The 20,381-nt window shown below is 38.0% G+C and overlaps 1 protein-coding gene across 1 annotated transcript in view; it reads right to left on the bottom strand.

Moving 5' to 3' along the window:
- The window catches only part of urb1 (URB1 ribosome biogenesis homolog), a 54,190-nt gene that overhangs the window by 11,773 nt on the left and 22,036 nt on the right, over positions 1-20,381 (bottom strand). The window contains exons 17-32 of the mRNA XM_056473447.1: positions 19,154-19,292; positions 18,568-18,738; positions 15,625-15,824; positions 14,394-14,606; positions 11,014-11,199; positions 9,485-9,750; positions 8,462-8,762; positions 6,419-6,680; positions 6,105-6,309; positions 5,841-6,027; positions 4,249-4,307; positions 3,954-4,144; positions 3,597-3,707; positions 2,236-2,299; positions 1,985-2,153; positions 1-18 (exon numbers count right to left, since the gene is read on the bottom strand). The exon at positions 1-18 is cut by the window's left edge and continues 91 nt beyond it. Coding sequence (XP_056329422.1) covers positions 1-18; positions 1,985-2,153; positions 2,236-2,299; positions 3,597-3,707; positions 3,954-4,144; positions 4,249-4,307; positions 5,841-6,027; positions 6,105-6,309; positions 6,419-6,680; positions 8,462-8,762; positions 9,485-9,750; positions 11,014-11,199; positions 14,394-14,606; positions 15,625-15,824; positions 18,568-18,738; positions 19,154-19,292 — 2,742 coding nt within the window. The remainder of the gene's footprint in view (positions 19-1,984; positions 2,154-2,235; positions 2,300-3,596; positions 3,708-3,953; positions 4,145-4,248; positions 4,308-5,840; positions 6,028-6,104; positions 6,310-6,418; positions 6,681-8,461; positions 8,763-9,484; positions 9,751-11,013; positions 11,200-14,393; positions 14,607-15,624; positions 15,825-18,567; positions 18,739-19,153; positions 19,293-20,381) is intronic.

The following is a 20,381-nucleotide window of genomic DNA, read 5'->3' on the forward strand; positions in this document are numbered from 1 at the left end:
GATCATGGTTTTATTCACCTGTAAACAAAAAATAACGTGGTAAATGAGAGTTTTAGGCTTTAAAAAGAGAACAAGTCATTTGACAATAAAAAAGTGCCCGTTCTGCTTTTTTCTCTGTAACGTTTCACAAATCTGTTCGTAAATGTAAAGGTGTGCAACTGAGTGTACAATAAGTGGATTTATTAGCCCCTTTCACACATACAGACTTGTCTGAAAGATGACCATTTCCATTGAAATAAATAGCAGAAAATGAACTCTGCCCATTTTTGATGAATGCAAAGTTAAATCGTAAGTAAATTGCTGGAATTCTGCTGTGTGAACGCAGAAGGAAAATGGCTGACGTAAGACGCATCTACCCTGTGCCAATCAGAAATGATAATTGGAAATCTAATTCACTTTCACCACTGTTACGTGCTGTATAGTAATATTGTCACGATCCTGAAATTTGCAACGTTTATTCGACACCTTAAAAAAAATACCACTTCTTGTACTGTGTAAACTGCTGCTGGTGATGAGAGAATGCCAGAGAACAGAGCTGCTATCGATAACAACCAAAAGAAAGATGTTAAGTCATAGGACGCATTTGTGTTTGTTTTGTATTTAATTTTCCTCTGCTCTACTCTAGAAGATAATGACCATCACCTGCTGCCAATGACGAACTGCTCACTGGAGGATGAGAAGAGCAGTAGACATTTAAGCAGCACGTCTCCACTAGAACAGTGTGTTTTGTGTGTGTTTGTGTGTGTGTGGAGGCTTTACAATCTTCTTTCGATCCTTTAAAGCATTATCTGTTGATTAAGAGCTTTAGAAGTTCTGTTAATGCTGTTGCCCATCTTATGTAGCTTTTGCCTCAGAAACTCTTTTTGGTAGTGAGTTTACTTTCGAGTTTTCAATACTACTTTGTTATTGACTCTTTAGTTTTTGTTGATTTGGGATTGGGTTAGTAGAGAGGAGGTGACGTTTTTGTTTTTGTAGCCATTTTCTCCTTTATGTTAGTAAGGGAGTGAGGCTATTTTTCTTTTCTCTGATAAATTTAGTTCTTCCCTTGCTATCAGTTAGAGAACGTTTTGTTTGTTGTTTTGGCTTGAACTCCCTCTTGAAGCTTTCGTGAAACCCTCCCTTAACCACTGAATAAATCTTTTGTTAATCTTTATTCAAGTTGCATTTTTCTTTCGTTTAGTCCATTAGGAGGTTGCTCATGGAACCTTATTGCTGACACACACACACACTCACATGTTTGTTTTTGTGAAAAGTGCGTACATTACATAGGTTTCCATTCATTTTATGCAGCCCAAACCGTATATTGTATTCCCCTCACCCCACCCTACTCCTAAACCCACCCATCACAGGACACAGTGAGCAGCTTTACTCTCTGATTAAACTCATCCTGTGGGATTTAGAAGCATTTTGAGAAATGAGGACGCCACCAATCTCCTCATATTTCACCTCCTTTTTGTAATACCTGTGTCATGCCTATGTCATTATACAGATTTGTGTCCTGATATGTCACAAAAACACGTACACACACACACACACACACAAACTCCACTAACATTCTGTTGCGTACCTGCGTTCCCCTAGACAGAATTAAGGGAACGTAACAAAGATTGCATCGTATTAAACATTCCAGTATCGATACTTTCCATTTATTTTTGACAACACTACTATATAGTATGAATTTTTGTAGCATAAATGGAATTGGGACATACTACATCAGCCATTTTGTCATTTTCACATGACTTACCAGCACAAGTTCTCTTCATAAATCCTCTCCCGTTGCCTCATTAGATAGTAAGTGTGCATTGAATACACACTTAAAAACTATCAGCATAGGTATTTCACACTTGCTGTTTGTCAATCCTATGAATTTGTCTTACTACCTAGCTTTCATTCTGTATTTTTCAAATATAGTATGAATTAGGGAAGTAGGTGATTTGGGATGCACTGTGCCTCCAGGAACAGGCGTAGGAAACAGTGCTGCTACCTGAGGGATGATGTAGCGGCGCTGTGGGAAATGTGTGACAGTGTTTAACATCCTGTCAGCGGAGAGCAGAGACAGCAGATGCTCTGAAGTGGGCTTCTGCCACAGTGAAGGTCCCAGGCTCTTGCGGGTTTTATGATGCTCCACCGCAGCGGGACCCCACAACACAAACCTGTCAACAAATACACACACATAACGTTTAAAATAAACAGCCTCTTTCTGTCTGTGGGAATCATGCTTGATCTGAAACGTACTGAAATTCTGCAAGACTTATGTTGTTCTTCTCATATTCCTGGAGGACAAGCAGAAGCTTCTGATCTGCGAAAGCCAAAACATTTTACTGTAAATGAGCAATAATGCTAATAATCAGGGCTTAACATTAACACCCGCCAACCTGCGGGTAAAATGCGGGTAGATTTCCCCTGTGGCGGGTTAGACAGCCACTCCCACTAGCCACTTTGGCTGGTTGAAAATAAAAAGCAGGGTTGGACAATAAGGATGGCCCAATGTGCATGCAAAGTGATCTTAGAATCGAGAAGCAGCACGACTGACAAAACTAATTATGTTTGCAGGAGCAAAAGAAAGCAGGTGAATACCGAATGAGAGGATGATCACTCGTGCGCACAGGTGATGTGATGCGCTCCCGTTTCCTTGCATGAAACAACCGCGCCTAGAAACGCAACTGGTGTGATCGTTTCTCTTTCAAATAGACTAGACTACAAGTCATGCTCTTGCACTCATAGTTTCGCTGCTTTCAAGAGCTCCAGATGTGTCTTTTGGTAAGCAGCACCGATCACTTTCGCTTTAACCATTGTTTGAACAGATTATTAATTGGCCAAGCGTTAACCTTGTGTGTGATCATCCTTTCATTATCACACACGGAATGTTTTTCACCTGCTTTCTTTTGCTTACAGGTATTTTTGGTAACATGGGTTATCATTTTTTACAATAACATTGCTTTAATATGAGATTATTTACTATGATCTTCCATGTGAAGCTGCTTTGACACAATCTACATTGTAAAAGCGCTATACAAATAAAGGTGACTTGAATTTATGAGTTGTTTACTGGTGATCTGGGACCTTCAGCTAGGACAGATTACTGTGCATATTTTAGATACACTACAGCAGTTATTTTTAAAATGTCAATTGTTTTTGTTTTTGTTTTGTTAAATAAAAAGTATACAGCTATATTTAGCTTGTTTTGACACATTTAAAATGTGTGGATATGAAATATTAATTAATTTATGTTTGGTGTGATCAGAGATAAATTTGGTAAATCCTTAATTTGAGCTCTAATTTGAGTCAGGTGAAATAAAAACTAATTGTAATACAACACTATGAAACCATGGTCCATTTGCACATACGCTACACAACAAGTGAAATGAATGAGGAGGCGTGTGGACATAACATAAAATCTAAATCAAGTCATTTTAGCGTGTCAAAGTTAAATGCATTCATATAAAATATATTTTCCCAACAACAAAACTGTGGCTAGTGAAAATTGCGAGTTGGAAATGTTGGAAATCTACTAGCCACAGTGGCTGGTGATCAAAAAATGTAATGTCAAGCCCTGCTAATAATCAAATCACTTGTATAACGTGGGGTATATTTACCAGTGGTGCTCAGCGAAGCTTCATATGCACCGAGAAGCACAAGGAAATGATTGACGTTACACACTTCAGGACTTTTTCTCACCAGCGTAAGCAAAAGAGACACCAATGACTCTGGAAAAGAATTGATTAATAAACAAAAGGATTTGGTTTAGCGGTGAAGAAACTGCTTATTTCAACAACACAATTGAAACAGTTTTAGGCCTCAGCTACAACTACAGTGTTTGAGCGTCTAAGTAGACACTGATGGCAGGCAGCCAATAAACACCACAAGCTAGCAAATACAAAAACAGAAAACCAAAACACTATTTTTACAAGCCATTTGGAAGACAGGAACTAACTTTGCAGCCACTTTGTTACCTTTAGACAGCCGAAGATTATCAGGATCGATCTGTGTGGCCAGCATTGTGGGCAGGAACAGAGAGTGTGTATTGGTCATCATGTGAATGGTAGCCACTGGCAGCATCTCTTTTGGGGTTTCTGGTGTGCCATATATGAACTCCACCAGAGTGCTTAACGTCTCCAAAAAGTTACAGTCATGGTATCGATACCTGAGAATACAGTTGTAATCATCCAGGCTGCGCACTAGCATATGCACAGAGTAGTGTTTCATTCAGTCTGAATGTGCTTATTCTAAGTGAGAAAAATCACTTACTTCAGCCCGGACTTGACAAAGGCGTTCCACTCTGATGCAGTGATGTGTTCTGGAAAGATCTGCAATAATCCCAACATGACAACAGTGGGCCATTTTATGTTACTATGTTGTGGCTAACAGCACCGTTCTCATATGAAAACAATTAATATTGGTTAAATAAAAAGAGAAAATTAGCTGTTCACACAAAATCATGAAGGTAAAAACATTTGGTAACACTTTACTTGAAGGGGTGTTCATAAGACTGTCATGAAACCTTTATAAACATCAAGCAATGAGTGAGATTTTATGCATGTTATGGGATGTTATGGGATTTCTTTTTTATGACATCTTGACAAACAAATACATCCTAGCGTTAGGTTATATGCTGTGGTGTCTGATTGGTCTAATGACATCAAATATATGAGACACTACAGGTCACTCATGTGTTCTGATGTCCCTATGCTTAAGAACGCAATGCGATGCAGCAAAGCGTACACAGAACCAGCGGACTGGCTAAAAGAGATGGGGGAACTTCACCCGAACTCACTGCTCAGTTGACACACATGACTCTGAATGAATGACTATAAAACTGTCTAAATGTTGATTCATGATTTGTAATATACCCTGAACGATTATACATTCGTTTTCCCAAGAGATGAACTCACTGTTCAATTGACAAGCATGATCTTGAACATATGATTTAATCAGATTATACATCTGCTTCTTATGAAAGACCTTTAAGCTGCCTTTACAAGCTGTTTCTGAACGCTGTTTCCAAACGAGGTTCTAGATCTGTATCTATGCATGAAGGGTGTATAAAGCTAAAATAAAACTCATCCCGAGGCCCTCAGACTATGCAGACTATGCTGAATCGATCCAAGACCAGCGATGAGATGATCCCAAGGTTTCCATAATCCTGGACCAGGCCGTATCCTGAGCAGCTACTGTGGTGTCATGGAGGAGTGGAGAACATGAGACTGATTCCTGTGAGTCTTCGCTGAGGTCCAGCTTCCAGCGCCTTGACTGCAGCTCTGCACAAGACGTTTGGCCAGTGGAGAAATGGTCGTGCCCAACTGAGCCTGGTTTCTCTCCAGTTTCCGGTTTTTTAATTCTTCACTTTTGCCAATTGAAGTTTTTCCCTCGCTGCTGTCGCCACTGGCTTGCATGGTTCGGGATCTGTAGAGCTGCGCATCGTTGGATTTGCTCTTCAGTGTTTGGACTCTCAGCAGTGATTATTAAACCACACTGAACTGAGCTAAACTGAACTGAACTTAAACACTGAAAACTGGACTGACACGGATTTAATTTACTATGATCTTTCATGTGAAGCTGCTTTGACACAATGTCATGTCATGATTAGCAAGGTGTGATGACCCCTTCAAGTAAAGTGTTATCGCTTTTTTTATCATTTCTAACTGTTCATCAGGCTGAAAAAGTCTGTAAGGTAAACTAATTCTTTAATCATGTGATAGATTTGGACTTTACAACAAAAATAAGCTTGAAATTAGCAATAAATAAAGCATATAAAAGTGCTGTTTACAGCTTCACCCATCAGAATTATGTTGATAACCCTAAACCAGAAGTTTCTCCGTGTAGAACAACCATGACAATACCTGACCCAGCAGGAGTGAGCGGAGTCTAGTCAGCATGGACTCTTCATGATTGGATTGTGGCTCTTTCTGTCTTTTATAAACAGCAGTGAGCCAGACGAGAGCAGCCGACAGCAGAGATTTCCTCCACTGACACAGTTCCTCTGAACCATCACACAGCTTTTCGCTGATGGAGTCAGCCAGCCTCCATCTGAAACAATATGAACGAGCATCTTTTGGATGAAGTTAGAATTCAAAGATTACAGTAAAACTAAAGCCCAAGTTTACCTTTCATAAGTGTCTGGTTTCTGCAGGATGGTGGGAAGATCCTTTAGAAGCTGGATGAGATCAGAGTTTACAGCTGCCAATCGAATGAGGCTGGACAGAACCTCCACATGCAGAGCAGTCCTAACACCAGCTGCTCCTTGCTGTACCGTGTGCCACAGCTCAGTCATTAAAGCGTTCTTCAGGGCCTTCAGGACAGATTTTTGAACTGTCGAAGACAAAGACAAGAATAAAACCCAATGAGCCACAATGTGAACAAGACTACTCAACTTGAACTACATTATTTAAGTGATTACTAAGAAAGCAGCACTACTGACTGTCTTTAGGGCGAGTGGGATCATCAGCGCTGGCTCTCTTCAAATAGCTGTTGAGTAAAAACAGAAAGCTGCTGTTGTGGACGCTGATCTGTTTTTGGTTTGATGGATCCAGACACCAGAGCTCAAAACTAAGGACATGTGTGGAGCAGTTTTCCAGAAGAACAACTCCAATGTCCTGGGCTGAAGGACTTTCTCTCTGGATGCAGTGCAGGAGAATGTCTGTCTGAATGAGTTTAGCGGTGCCTGGCTCCCGGGACAGCACCTACAGAGAAATAGGTTTACTAAAAATGTCAGAACACACAATGATGCCGGTGGGTGCATTATTGCTCTTGAGGAAAAGACCAAACAGACAATTTCAAGCAAAATAAGGTCAAAAAGCAAAGTTAGTTTCAGGACTTTAAAGGGGAAATGAAGCACTCAGTCAAGTTTATATTATTTTGTACATTGGATTCCACTTTAATGAAAATACATTAAACAAACTTGATTAACGTAACCATTTAGAAGAAAACGGCACATTTCACTATAGCTTTTAGACCTAGGGCACCGCCATCTTGGACTACCGCTGTGTCTGACGTCACAGGGTTGGTTCCATTCCCTCAGCTGAACAGATACAGTGGAATACCAATCATCTGATGCGCTTTGGTTCACTCTCTGTATTACGCTGCCTGTCTGGGTTTCAACCATTGTAGTGACGGACTGAACACAGAGACTGGACAGCCTAATTTAACCCAATGCATGAAGTTGTGGACGTGCATCGCAGAGCTGGTGCAAATACAACAAACACAAGCATGTAAGTGTCTTAAATTGCATATTTTTTTTTTATTAATACCTTTCATTTGATGCGCTTTGGTCGCTCTCTCACATTGCTCCAGCACCACCTGACGAGGTTATTTACATTCAGACTAATGCAACAATTAAAATCATGCATGACTTTACGCTTTACTAAGTCACATCTGTGTGGATCATGTCAAGACATATTCCCTTTTCAAGTACATAAATTCGATCTCTCAACATGTATGAAGGATGTAAAAGCCTGCCGTGTGAAAAACCACACTGATCTTAGTTTGCTTTGAACTTGAGCAGAGGTGAGCAGCTGTAGTAGTGAAAAGAGAAAGTATCCTCCCCCATTATGTCAGTAGCAAACCTTGTTGAAACCCATACAGGCAGTCAGGCAGCGTAATACAGAGAGTGGACCAAAGCGCATCAAATGATTGGTAACTAAAAGGGAAAGAAATAAAAACAAAATAAATAAATATATTTTATATTAGACACACATCTGATGCTTGTATTTGCAGCAGCTCCACATCCACAACTTTACACATTGGGTTAAATTAGGCTTTGCAGTCTTCATGTTCAGTCCTTCCACTGTATCTGTTCAGCTGAGGGAACGGAACCAACCTCGTGACGTCAGACACAGCGATAGTCCAAGATGGCCGTGCCCTAGGTCTAAAAGCTATAGTGAAACGTGCTGTTTTCTTCTAAAGGGTTACATTAATCGAGTTTGTTTAATGTATTTTTATTAAAGTAAAATCCAATGTACAAAATAACGTAAACTTGACTGAGTGCTTCATTTCCCCTTTAAAACATATTGCCCAAGTAAACTTTCTGGAAAACAAAACACTCCAGAAATTGACTATACAAGTCCTAAATACAGTGGAGATCAAAATTAGAGAAAGTCAGCCACCCCAGAGCCGTGCTGGAACAGATCACTTAGAAATCATAGCAATGGTGTAGGTTAATTAGGCAAGTTAGGGTAATTAGGCAAATCATTGTATAACAGTGCTTTATTCTGTAGAAAAGCAAAAAAAAATATTGCTTAAGGGGGCTAATAATATTGACCTTAACATGGGTTTAAAATAATTAAAACTGCTTTTATTCTAGCTGAAATAAAACAAATAAGACTTTCTCCAAATAAAAACTCCTTGCTTTGTTAAACATCATTTGGTAAATATTTGAAAAAGAAAAAATAAATAAATTCACAGGAGGGTGAATAATTTTGACTTCGTCTGTATGTGCGTGATATTGGGGGCCTGCTATTTGTACCTGTAGCAGGAAGTCTTCGAGCTGCACACATTGGCAGGATGTGAAGAGAGCAGCCAGTCCTTGCAGGTGTGCTGGAGACAGCGTAACGCAGCTGCTGCTGACTGCAGAGGAGCGTTTCATGCTGTCTGACAGCAGTTTCTGCACTGTGCGGCCATACACACTCAGTTGGTTCTCCGGGGCCAAAAGGTGCTTCTGAGGAAGCAACAGCAGGGTCGACACCACCTCCTTGAAGCTGGATGGCTCAATGTACTCTTGTAGAACCAGGAGCGCTCGGACAGACAGGGATTCTTTTTTTGGACAACTTAGGAAGAGCAAAAATGACTTTTAAGTGATGCACCAAACAAAAACTACAAATAGTAAATAATATCCAGAAAACACCCAGAAAAGCTACAACTGCCAAAACCAGCAGACTGACTCATAACCTAAAGAGCCCCGATTTTGCATTATAAAAGGTCATATTTTGGTTTTGGGGTCTCCAACAACAGCCTGATATTCATGCAAGGTCAAAAAACACGTTTATTGTCTTATGATATGCATTTATTTTACTCTAATTATCCCAACGGCCACCATATGATTCGGTCAGTGATTCAATTGTTCCCAAACCCCTCCTTAGCACGAAGCTAATCTGCACTGATTGGAACGATGACCCAGTCTGTTGTGATTGGTTTCCCCCACAAGTCCAAAGACATGGGGTACAGGTGAATTGGGTATTCTAAAACTGACCGTAGTGTATGTGTGTGAATGAGTGTGTATGGATGTTTCCCAGTGATGGGTTGCAGCTGGAAGGGCATCCACTGCGTAAAACATATGGTGGATAGTTGGTGGTTCATTCCGTTGTGGCGACCCCAGATTTATAAAGGGAAATGAATGAATGAATAATATTGTAGTGCAATATTAGTAATAATAACAGCTGCTGTTGTTATTATTACTAATGAAGGTGATCTTCCCCTTTAATCTGTATTTAATTTCTATTTGGCGTTCCTCAAATACATATTATCATGTTGTGACTGGCATGACACTTACTTGCTTTTCATTTCCTGTAGTTCTCGGAGCACGGCTCTCTGCGCGGACGTCAGGTATGTGCTGATGTGCTCTAAAGCATCCAGATCTCGGAGCGTGTCTGCGCTGGACTCCAGCAGAAGGAGAGTCATCTCAGTCAGACACATACACAGCTGCTTTAACCTCACCGGGTTCAGGCTGTGCGGAGGAAAAGAGCTCAACTCCAGAGCCAGAAACCACTGCTCCACTGCTGGGTGCTTAAACACTGACTTGAGGACAGCCAGTGCAATCTGAATGAGAGGAATTACCAAAGTACGACATGGTGAGCAGATATCTGAAATGCATTCGCTAGTACAGTGGTCAAAGTTGCCTTAAAACCTCATTTATGATTATGAGTTTAAGAAAACGGGACAAAAATTATTATTATTTTAATTAAAACAGCTCCGGTCTTGGACAAGACAACAAAAATTGGGATTGTCCCTGCAATGCATGGCAACAGCAATCCACAATAAGGTTTCACTAGGTAATCTAAGTAATTTATTAATTGGTCACACTTTATTCTGATGGTTAGTTTGTTGAATTTAAGTTACACTGCATCTACATGCCAACTAATTCTCATTAGATTATCAGTAGACTGTTGGGTTGGGGTTAGGGTTAGTGTATGTTGACATGTACTTGCAAAGTCTCTTATAGTCAGTTAAATGTCTGTTGAAGGAGCAGAATCAGCAGATATTAAGCAGACAGTCTACTAATACTCAAATGGACCATCAAAATAAAGTGTTACCTATTAATTTAGTTAATTTTATTTTTAATTTATTATTAAATTCAGAGTTTGCAAATATAGCATAAAAACATTGGCATATTTTAAATTCAGATCTTCTGCTTATGAGTTATTATTATAAGGATTCACCCTGACTCTTTTTTAAAGCGAGCCAATTATCTACGATAAATGTCAGTGAGAGCTGAGCAAGGTTTGGAATATTCAAATGATCCCTTTTCAGTACCTCCAGGAAATTACAGCTAATGTGCGCAGTGTAAGTTCACCACTACATGTCAGACTTTTAGTCACCCTCATTCAGGGAAATGGGTTAAGGTTAAGAGAATTATTTCTTGCAACAGTAAAAATTTAATCTATATAATTAAATGTTCTTGTGATTTGGCATATATTGGTTTTTAAATCACCCGAAGAATGTAAAAAGAAAGAAGAAAATCAGTACGAAGCAATTACTTAATGAGTGCGAATCATTACCTTTTTGAATATTGGCATATATTGGTAAAACACAGCGTGTATGGCTGGCAATTTAAGTAACATACAATTGAATGATCAACAAAATCATGCTGAGTATCCTGCTCAGCTCTTACTGTCATTTATCTGGAGAGAAATACCAGCAGAACATGTTATTAAAGCTCATCTGTTTTTGCAGAGGTTGATTTTGATCTGTGGCTAGGTTTATATTTATGTTAAAGCGTCAAAATATGACTAAATACATCTCCCTTTTCTCAAACATAATTAACATTTGGCCTGTTACGCTCCGGGAATTCAGCATAGCTACCTGTTGCTTGTCAGTATTCTCAGCAGGTACTTGGTTTGTGTCCAGAAAGAGGCCGTCCTCATCATGTTCCCCTGCAGGTTCTGATTTATCTGGCTTATGTGTGTCTGAGGTCAATAACTTGAGGATGAGAGCGTTCAGCACCATCATCAGACTCCTCAACACCTCCGCTGCCGTCTCCTTGAGGAGCTACAGGAAAATAAAGTGACAAACATTTGTAACTACCATTTCGATACATGATAATTGATACTTTACACACAGCTTTTAGCCACTAGGGGATGAGACACATATCCCACGACAGCGGTTCTCAAAAGGGCCCACAAGGGGGAATCAACAAGCTCTGTGAGTGGGGGTGTCGTGCCATATTTTTAACATTTTTAGCAGTGTAACATTAATATTAGGAGAACGATCATGTTGCCTTAGTTCATTTAAGAAAATAAATAAACAAATTTGTAATTCGTCCTCCACAAAAAAGACAGAAGCTGCGTCCCAAATGGCACACTATACACTATGCACTCATGCACTATGTACTTATGCACATACACACTCAACAGCATAGTATATGTATGTAGTGTTGTCCCAAATGGAACAGTAATGGTTTTTTACTAAGCGGAAATTCAACCCGTTTCTCTGATGATGTTTGACGGTTGCCAAATCAGTGAAATAAATGACCAAACTACCAAAGAATACCTGTCGTGTGTATAGCCGCATTCACAAGCGGGAGGCGCTATAATCACTCTCATAGGAGAATTTTGCTTTCACCATCCAAAATAAATAGTTATCCAACATGTGCGCCGTTTAGCTCCACCTCTTCCGTTACGCGAGCAAACCTGCGGTCGTTGAGTGCGTGAAGTGTCCAACATTACACACTTCCGGGTAATCAAAGTGCACTTATTATTCTTAGCGTTTTCAGTGTGAACGCACTACTTACACTCTTTATACTCCAAAATGGCATAAAATAGTGCCTAAGTATGCGGTTTGGGATGCAGCTAGAGTTTCACTGATTTGCCTTCAGCAGCTAATACTAATGACCCAAGCTTACTGGACCCAGGTGAGGAAGCTCCAAACATTTTGGGACGCAGCACTGGCAATAGGAAACACGAAATGCAGGAAATACCAAGATAGTTACCTGAACTATGGTATTTATTTATCTGCGCCAAAGTTTTTTCTAACAAAGGCATGAGGCCATCCATATTAATAAGACATTTGCAGATGATACATCCCCAATACCGCGACAATCTCAGAGCATTTTTTGATCGCAAGGCAAAACAATTGACACACACCCAAAATGAGATGAGGGACGTCCCAGCTACTGACGAGAAACTATAAAAATTGGCAACTAATATATTTTAGGCCAATTTAAAGGCCAAAGGCTTACGTTTTACAGTTACAAATGGCGTACTGATGTTTATATTTTACATTAGGCTATTATTTGGCATATCTAGATCTAGTAATAAACAGACAGAAAACAACATTCTTTATCATCCTTACTACAAACTTATATGCGCGACAATAACATTAAATGTTGAGGGGGGCCTTACAATATTTTCAGGGGGAAAAAGGGGGCTCATGCAAAAAAAGGTTGGGAACCACTATCCCACATAAGACAAGAATGGGTTCATGAGAATGAGACCAGATAAAAGGGAACCTATTATTCCCTTTTTTTACAAGATGTAAAATAACTCTCTGATGTGTGTGTGACGTTTCAGATTAAAATTCCACACAAATAATGGTTTTATAACTGTTTGAATCTGCCACGGTTAGGCTTTAATCCTAATTGTGCCATTTTGGTGACTGCCGCTTTAAATTCAAATGAGATTGTGCTCTTTTCAAAAGAGGGTGGAGCTACAAATGCCAATGTGTCTGCATAGTGGCAGATTCAAAAACAAGACTTAAATCCTATGCTAATGAGGGAGAGATAGTCACTAGTGGGCGGGGCTTTCACCCTATAATGACACGTACAAAGGGAGAACGTCAATCAAAGTGTTTCTGCAGGCTGTTTTAATCAAATGTGATTACGAAAAAATAGAATTAATATATTTTTACTATTTGAAGTTGGTTATTTTAGCAGACTGTTCCCACACAGCTCTGTTTAAACCCTTTATAAAAGTGTTTTTGCATAATAGATGTCCTTTAAAGAAATCCTCAATGATAAAATATTTTTCTTTTATTCAACTACAAAACAAATTTAAATAATTAAATAAATTTAAGAAATTGAGTAAATTTTGAAATCAACTTGTACTATTTAAAATAAACTTCTATTTTAATAAATTATATGCAGTAATAATGCACTGCTATTTTTCCCACAAACTCAACTGACAAGCCAGCAATTGGAAAAATTACATAGAATTAAAAGAAACAATAACACGATATAATTTTAATATAAGATATAATTTTAAGTGCAATCAGTAACCACACTAATTAACTATAATGAAAGAAGTGCTGTACTAAAATAAAAAAACACATTTACATCATTGTCCAAGCATAAAAGATAAAAGTGTATTACGCAGCTTAAGATCAGTTTCATTTAGATTTAACCTAAAAAATAAACTTGAACTCAGGATGCTTGAACCACAAAGATGCTGAAATTATTTTTAATAAGATTTACGAAGATTACAAGTGATGATAATGATCATGTTTATGCAGAGCGCCGTAACATGAATAGTCAGAGATTAGAATGGATCATTTGTTCAGCATTATATTCTGCTGATATTTGAAATACGGTGCTCAAAACAGCAGTTTCTGTTCATTTCATTCTAACTCTGTTCTCAGCCCTTGATGCAAAAGGTTCTTATTTTAACCCAGCAATGTTTCGGTGCTACTTAAGAGCCCTTTTCCTGGTTCAGAGACAGTGTTTCGGGTGTCGAAAGAAAAAGAACTGGGTTGTGATTCCAAATAATGTTGTCTCTTAGAAGGCTACAAAGACTCTAAATGTACATCTTAACTAAAGGTATCCCTATTCTTGGTGTGTTCCTCGAACTAGAACTTTAAGGTTGCTCTTTAAAGATTAAATAAAGTTTAATCTTTGCAGTCCTACACTTAGCCTAATTAAACACTGTATATACAACTTAAAGAGGTATATTCATAGACTTAGATGTAGAAAAGAAGTGATATGGTATAGCTAAGAGTAGTCCAGACCAACCTTACCAAAGTATGACTTAAAGAGGGTACTCTTAACTAAGAAAGTGTCAGGATACACATATTAATGATAAGGTACTTAAAAATGAACTTAAAAATAACATAACCTTAAGAAGATTTTCAGAAACGCAGCCCTGAGTAAGACTGTCCCGCAAGACTATCTATGCCGAACATGCCCAGTCAGATCTTGCAAGCTTTTCACATCCCTAAAACAATGATATATAATTAATAAAAATGGCAAATACCATATTGAAGTTGAGCACATAATTTCTGAGGTAGAGAAGCACTTGGTTGACAGCCACTGGGATCCGGGATACAGTCAGAGTGGCCAAAGCTTCCTGTAAAGCTTCCTTAAAATAGTTCTGTAGAAAAGCATTTGCTCCTTCAGTAAAGGAGGTCTTCAGCAGTGCGGTGAAGTCAACATGAGAGCCACCATCAGTGAAACCTTCAGAGATGAACTGCAAGAAAGTTTGCTTAGACAATTAGGAAATTACACAAAACCACACAAACATCCAGAGTCATAAATAAAGAAAATATTGAGCATTTATATTTTTATTAAATGATTTCTAATTTATAAAGGCCCTCAAATATAAAAGGGAGTGCAAAATAGCTTTAGTTCTCATTAAACAGACCTGAGTTATCTAATGGAGGGAGAAACCACCAGAAGAATAAACAGCAGAAGAAGAAGCAGCAGATTAAAAAAGCACCAGAACAATCAGAAGCAAGAGCAGGAGGAGATGAAAAGCAGCCGAATCTGAAGAAACAAGAAGCAAAAATAGAGAAAGGGGAAGAAGCAGCAAAAGAAAAAACAGCTGAAGAACCAGAAGCAGCAAAAACAACAGGAGAAAAGGCTGGAGAAAAAATAAGGAAATAAAAAAGAACAATAATAGCAGAAGCTACAAAAGCAGCCGTAGGAAAAAACAGATATAAAAGCAGCAGAAAATCAGAAGCAGAAGGAGAAGAAAATGAGCAGAATCAAAAGCAGCAGAAATAGAAAAAGAGAAAGCAGCAAAGCAGAAAAAACTGCTGAAAAATCCAAAACAACTACAAAAAAAATAGGTGGAAAAGCTGGCGCAGCATCAGAATCAGTTGCAGTAGTAGAAACAGAAGGAACAGCAGCAGAAACAATGACAACAATGCAAGCAGAAGAAGCAACAGCAGAGAAGGCAGAAACAGAAGCAGCAAACAGCAGAAAAAGCAGAAGAAAAAGCAGAAAAATCAGTAGCAGGAGTAGAAGAAAATGCGGCAGAATTGAAAGAAACGAGACAAAATTTTTGAAAAAAGGCAGAAGCCACCAAGAAGCAGATGAAAAGCAGCAGAAGAAAATAGAAGAAGCAGAGAAATGAATCAGAAGCAGCAAAATAATAATAATATTAATGGGGAAAGAGAGAACTTTAGATAAGCTAATAATTACAATAGATGCTTGTGCGCTTTGAAGAACTGGCCTGAAACGAGCTCTGGGTTTAAAGGACTCACCAGTGTGTGGTGTGTGTTTTTGGGGAGCCACTGTGAGTAGTAGTGGTAGAAGCTGACCACAGAAGCATGAGGAGTTGAAGCAGCATCTGATGCGTTCAGCTCTTTATCGTAATGCTGCAGGGTCAAACACAGAGCCAGGGGGTCTCTCTGACAGTGCAGGACATCACACAGAACCGCAGCTATGTATTCATACAGCACGCCTACACAACAACAACAACAACAACAACAACAACAACAACACATACAAATCTACTTAGGAAAGAGCAATACTTCATTTTCTATTTAGTCACTTAAATTTGATCCAAAACTGACCCCAGCTGCTTTAACAGATAATATCGATTTCCTTTATATGTTTTTATATTGATCATCCTGTTTCACCCAGATAATATTAATAATAGTAATATTAATAATAATAATAATAATAATAATAATTTTATTAATAATAATGAGAATAATAATAATAATAATATTTTATTATTAATAATAATAATAATGATAATGATAATAATAATAATAATAATAATAATAATAACAATAATAACAATACTATTAATAATAATAATTATTATTATATTTTTATTAATAATAATATTTTTATTATTAATAATAATAATGATAATGGTAATAATAATAATATTAATATTATTAATAATAAGAATAATAATACGAATAATAATATTAATAATAATAATAATAATAATAATAATAATAATAATAATAATAATAATAATAATAATAATAATAATAATAATAACAGTATATAAAATATTATTGTTTAACAATATTTTATATCATATCTGTCATAAGAAATATTAGTTATGTACAAGTGTTGGGGGTAATCACAAAGTCACATTAGTAGTTTTTTTTAATCAAAATTATTTTCCGCTGAAGAAATTAAAGGGATTACTTTTCATTTTTCAGGTAATTTAATCAATTACTTATAATTGCCTTAAACACTGCACGTTCTGTATAAATCTATTTGGAGAATTTTGCAGAATAACTATTTATCAAATAATATTCATCAAGACAACTGCGTACACTTAAGAGAAAAACCAATAATTGAGAAACTAGTTCATGACAAAAGGCATACAATTGAAAAAAGCAGAATAATTGTATAAACTGTAAATGTATACATATGTTGTTAATCAGATGTTTTGCATATTGAGAAATATACATTTTAATATTAATGATAAATGAATATTAATAATTTTTATTGCCTGACAACTGCACATACTTAAGAAACTATCAAATATTGTAGATTTTTGTCACTATATGTATGAAATATGTATATGATGTGTGTATATGTATGAAATGTGGTGTCATTAATTTGAAATGTTTTGTACTTATATAGTGCTTAAAATGTTATTATACATTTTTTTTTACAAAACTAAAAGGAATAATTCAACAATCTGTTGTGTCTAATTGTTACAATTCGTGGCAAGTAGCCATTTATTAAGCAGGATAAAGTACATTCAGATGGTAGTAATGGCAGATTTTTACACGGCTGTCTGGAACACTCGATTCTGATTGGTCAGTCATGACATTCCAAGGTATGTTATGCCAGCATAACAACTGCTAAATAACACAGGCTCATCCGGTCAACTTCAAATCACCTTGACTGTCAGTAAATACGTTCACATCCATATACTTACAGTACATCCACATTCATCTACATCTCCTTGGCTGTTATGTTGTGCTTTTTGACTGTTTGGTACAGTCTTGTGAATGAATAATACATAGGTTAGATTTTGCATGATGCATCAAGCTTAGTTTCTGTCAACTTTGCATTTTGACTGTTTGCCACCATCTTGTGACTGAAAATACAAAGGTTAGTGTATACTCCATCAGTTGTTTTCCTTTTTGTCAGCTTTGTGTTAAATTAAACGATTAATAAACTATTATGGCTCAGAAAAATGTTTTGTGTCTAATTTTTATGTTTTGTGGCAAGTAGCCGTGTAATAAGCGAGATAATTTTCGCAGAATAAAGCCTGACAGGTTTAATAACTCTTCAGGCTTCGTAATTCTTTACACAAAGCTGACAGAAACAAAACCAGCTGAATGAGTACACAGTGAATAAGTGAAGCTGATGGAGCATACAATAACATGCATATTATTCAGTCAAAAACGCAAAGCTGACAGAAACTAAACTGGATGAGTGAATCATCATCCAAGCTACGAATTATTGACTCACAAGATGGCGCTAAACAGTCAAAAACAGTGGTGTGACAGACAAGCGTGTAAATAAAAACATGGATGTGCGTATATGGATGTCTGCATCTTCACTGATAGTGAGGGTGATTCACAGTTCAAGGGCTGCATTCCACTCCACTTTTAGAAATGCACTCGCAAACTTCCCTTCTCTTGTTCCCGCAGGGGAATCCCAGCTGCCATTTTAAAGTTGGCTTCATATGGCCATTCCACCACCTATATGTCTCAGAATGCAAAGGCGACTGTGACGTCACAACCGTGTAGTTCCCAAGTGCTCAAGGGTTTAGTTAATTTCCTTTAAAATCATTCAAATGTTTCAACAGTATAGGGCACTTATGCAACAGAAGCAATGACGTACATCCGAGGGAACGAGATGGAGGGAAGTTAGTGAGTGAAGAGCATAGCAAATTGGACTGGAATACAGCCGGTTGAGACGGTGTTATTCAGCGGTTGTTATCTATAAATAGCATACCTTGAAAAATCACGAATGACCAATCATAATCAAGTATTTCAGACAGTCGTGTAATAATCTGCGATAACCACCTGGGTGTACTTTATTCCCCATGCAGGGTTATTCATTTTACAACTGATTTATACACTTTTGCAAACTCTGACTGTGTTTGTCTGACCAAAGAAAGTCATATACACTGAGGATGGCTTGAGGGTGAGTAAATTATAGGCTATCTTTCATTAATAGGTGAACTATTCCTACATTTTTTGTTATTTGTTATTTACCTTTCGCATCTTTAAAACTGGCCGGCAACTTGTTTCGAGCCTCGAGCACAGCCGGTACGACAGCACTAAATGGGAACGTCTGGAGAATGATGTCTTCAGTGAGAGATGGTCCGATCTCCTCAATGTCACCTTCACTGCTCTCCACTATCACGTCAACCATGTCCAGCACATCTACAATACAGCATTACAATAACACTGATTAACACACAGCATTTCTTTTACTGTAAAAACGCCACATGATTGTTGACACTTGAGATTTCACTGTTTTTATTTTGGTCACTGTTTCGAGTTATCCGGAGTATATAAGCGTGACTTCACAAATCTTCAATATTACAATATTATTAAATATTACACAATTGAAGCAATATCAACAGCAACGCTCTCGCACAATACGCAGAGGATACAGTTGTTGTCTAGCAACAAAAAAAACACAGCACTTCTTTATGTTTCTTGTCAACAAAAAAGGCAATGCAGCGTGCCTCCCGTCCTCAGAACGGAAAAATGTGTTCGGTGTGATCGACCCCTAAAGCCAGTACCCACCTCAGATTTGATAGATGGATATTTGAGAAGATATAGAACGACTGACCATCAATGTGTGAAATGGGTATGCTGGCTTCATCTCCGTCCTGACCGCTCAGGTTAGCTTGAAGGTTTGCTGCCTCCTGGACCATACTCGCAGCTTTCTCTGTGTACACGTGCGAGTTGCACACCACTCTCGTCAAAACCTGCCACACAGCGGTGAAATCACAAAATATCAGCGTAATGTTGTTCGTATCGCTATTTATTGAGTTCATTTATCAGTGGAAGCATATACAAACTTGTGACTGAGAAGTTCAGTGTAATATAAGGTGTTGATTTTAATGGTAAAAATGCTACAGTAAAAATCAATTACCTAGTTAACAGTAAGTTTCCTTAATATTTATGGAGAATAGCCATAAATTGAGTTTCCTAGAATTACCTGTATGACACGACATTACTATGGTTCTTTTTGGGTATTCGTTTCTCCTCTGTTATGTATAGCAAAGCATCATGTTACATCTAATGCTGATAAATAATGTTCACTGCATTATTTTAGTGTTATGTGTGCCACTGAACATCTTCTAACAAAAGTAAAATGCAGACACGATGTTTTCTAAAACTGTATAAACAAATACATCATCGTTTTTAATTTGGCAAAATACTGGCAACCACAGCTGCCATTTTTAACAGAAATGTTAGTAATTTCGTCCTTTTTTTTTGCAGTGCAAGACACGACAGATTAACACATTTTACTGTAAATTCTGTCATGGTTTCAGCTATAAATTTAATGGTAAAAATTTGGCAAACACAGTCTTTTAGGTTTTTTTTTGGGGGGGGGGGGGGGGGGGGGGGGTTTGCAATGCAAAACACAGTAGATGACCAAATCTTTCAAATGTTTTCTAATACATTACATTTGTTCATTTTGTTATTCTACAATAAACAATTATCCATTCAATTATTCATAAATTATTCATTCATTAATTTTCTGCCGCTTTCTTAGGAGCGAAGTGTCTTTCTTAGTCTTAGGAGAGAACCCCAGACTTCCCTCTCCCCAAACACTTCCTTCAGCTCCTCCGGGAGGATCCTGAGGCGTTCCCAGGCCAGCTGAGAGACATAGTTTCTCCAGCGTGTCCTGGGTCTTCCCCGAGGCCTCCTCCCGGTAGGACATGCCTGGGATACCTCCCTAGCCAGGCGTCCAGAAGGCATCCGAAACAGATGCCAGAGCCACCTCAACTGACTTCTCTCGATGTGGAGGAGCAGCGGCTCTACTACGAGCTCCTCCCGGGTGTCAGAGC

Source organism: Danio aesculapii, chromosome 15, assembly GCF_903798145.1.
Source record: "Danio aesculapii chromosome 15, fDanAes4.1, whole genome shotgun sequence".
Taxonomy (NCBI): Eukaryota; Metazoa; Chordata; class Actinopteri; order Cypriniformes; family Danionidae; genus Danio; species Danio aesculapii.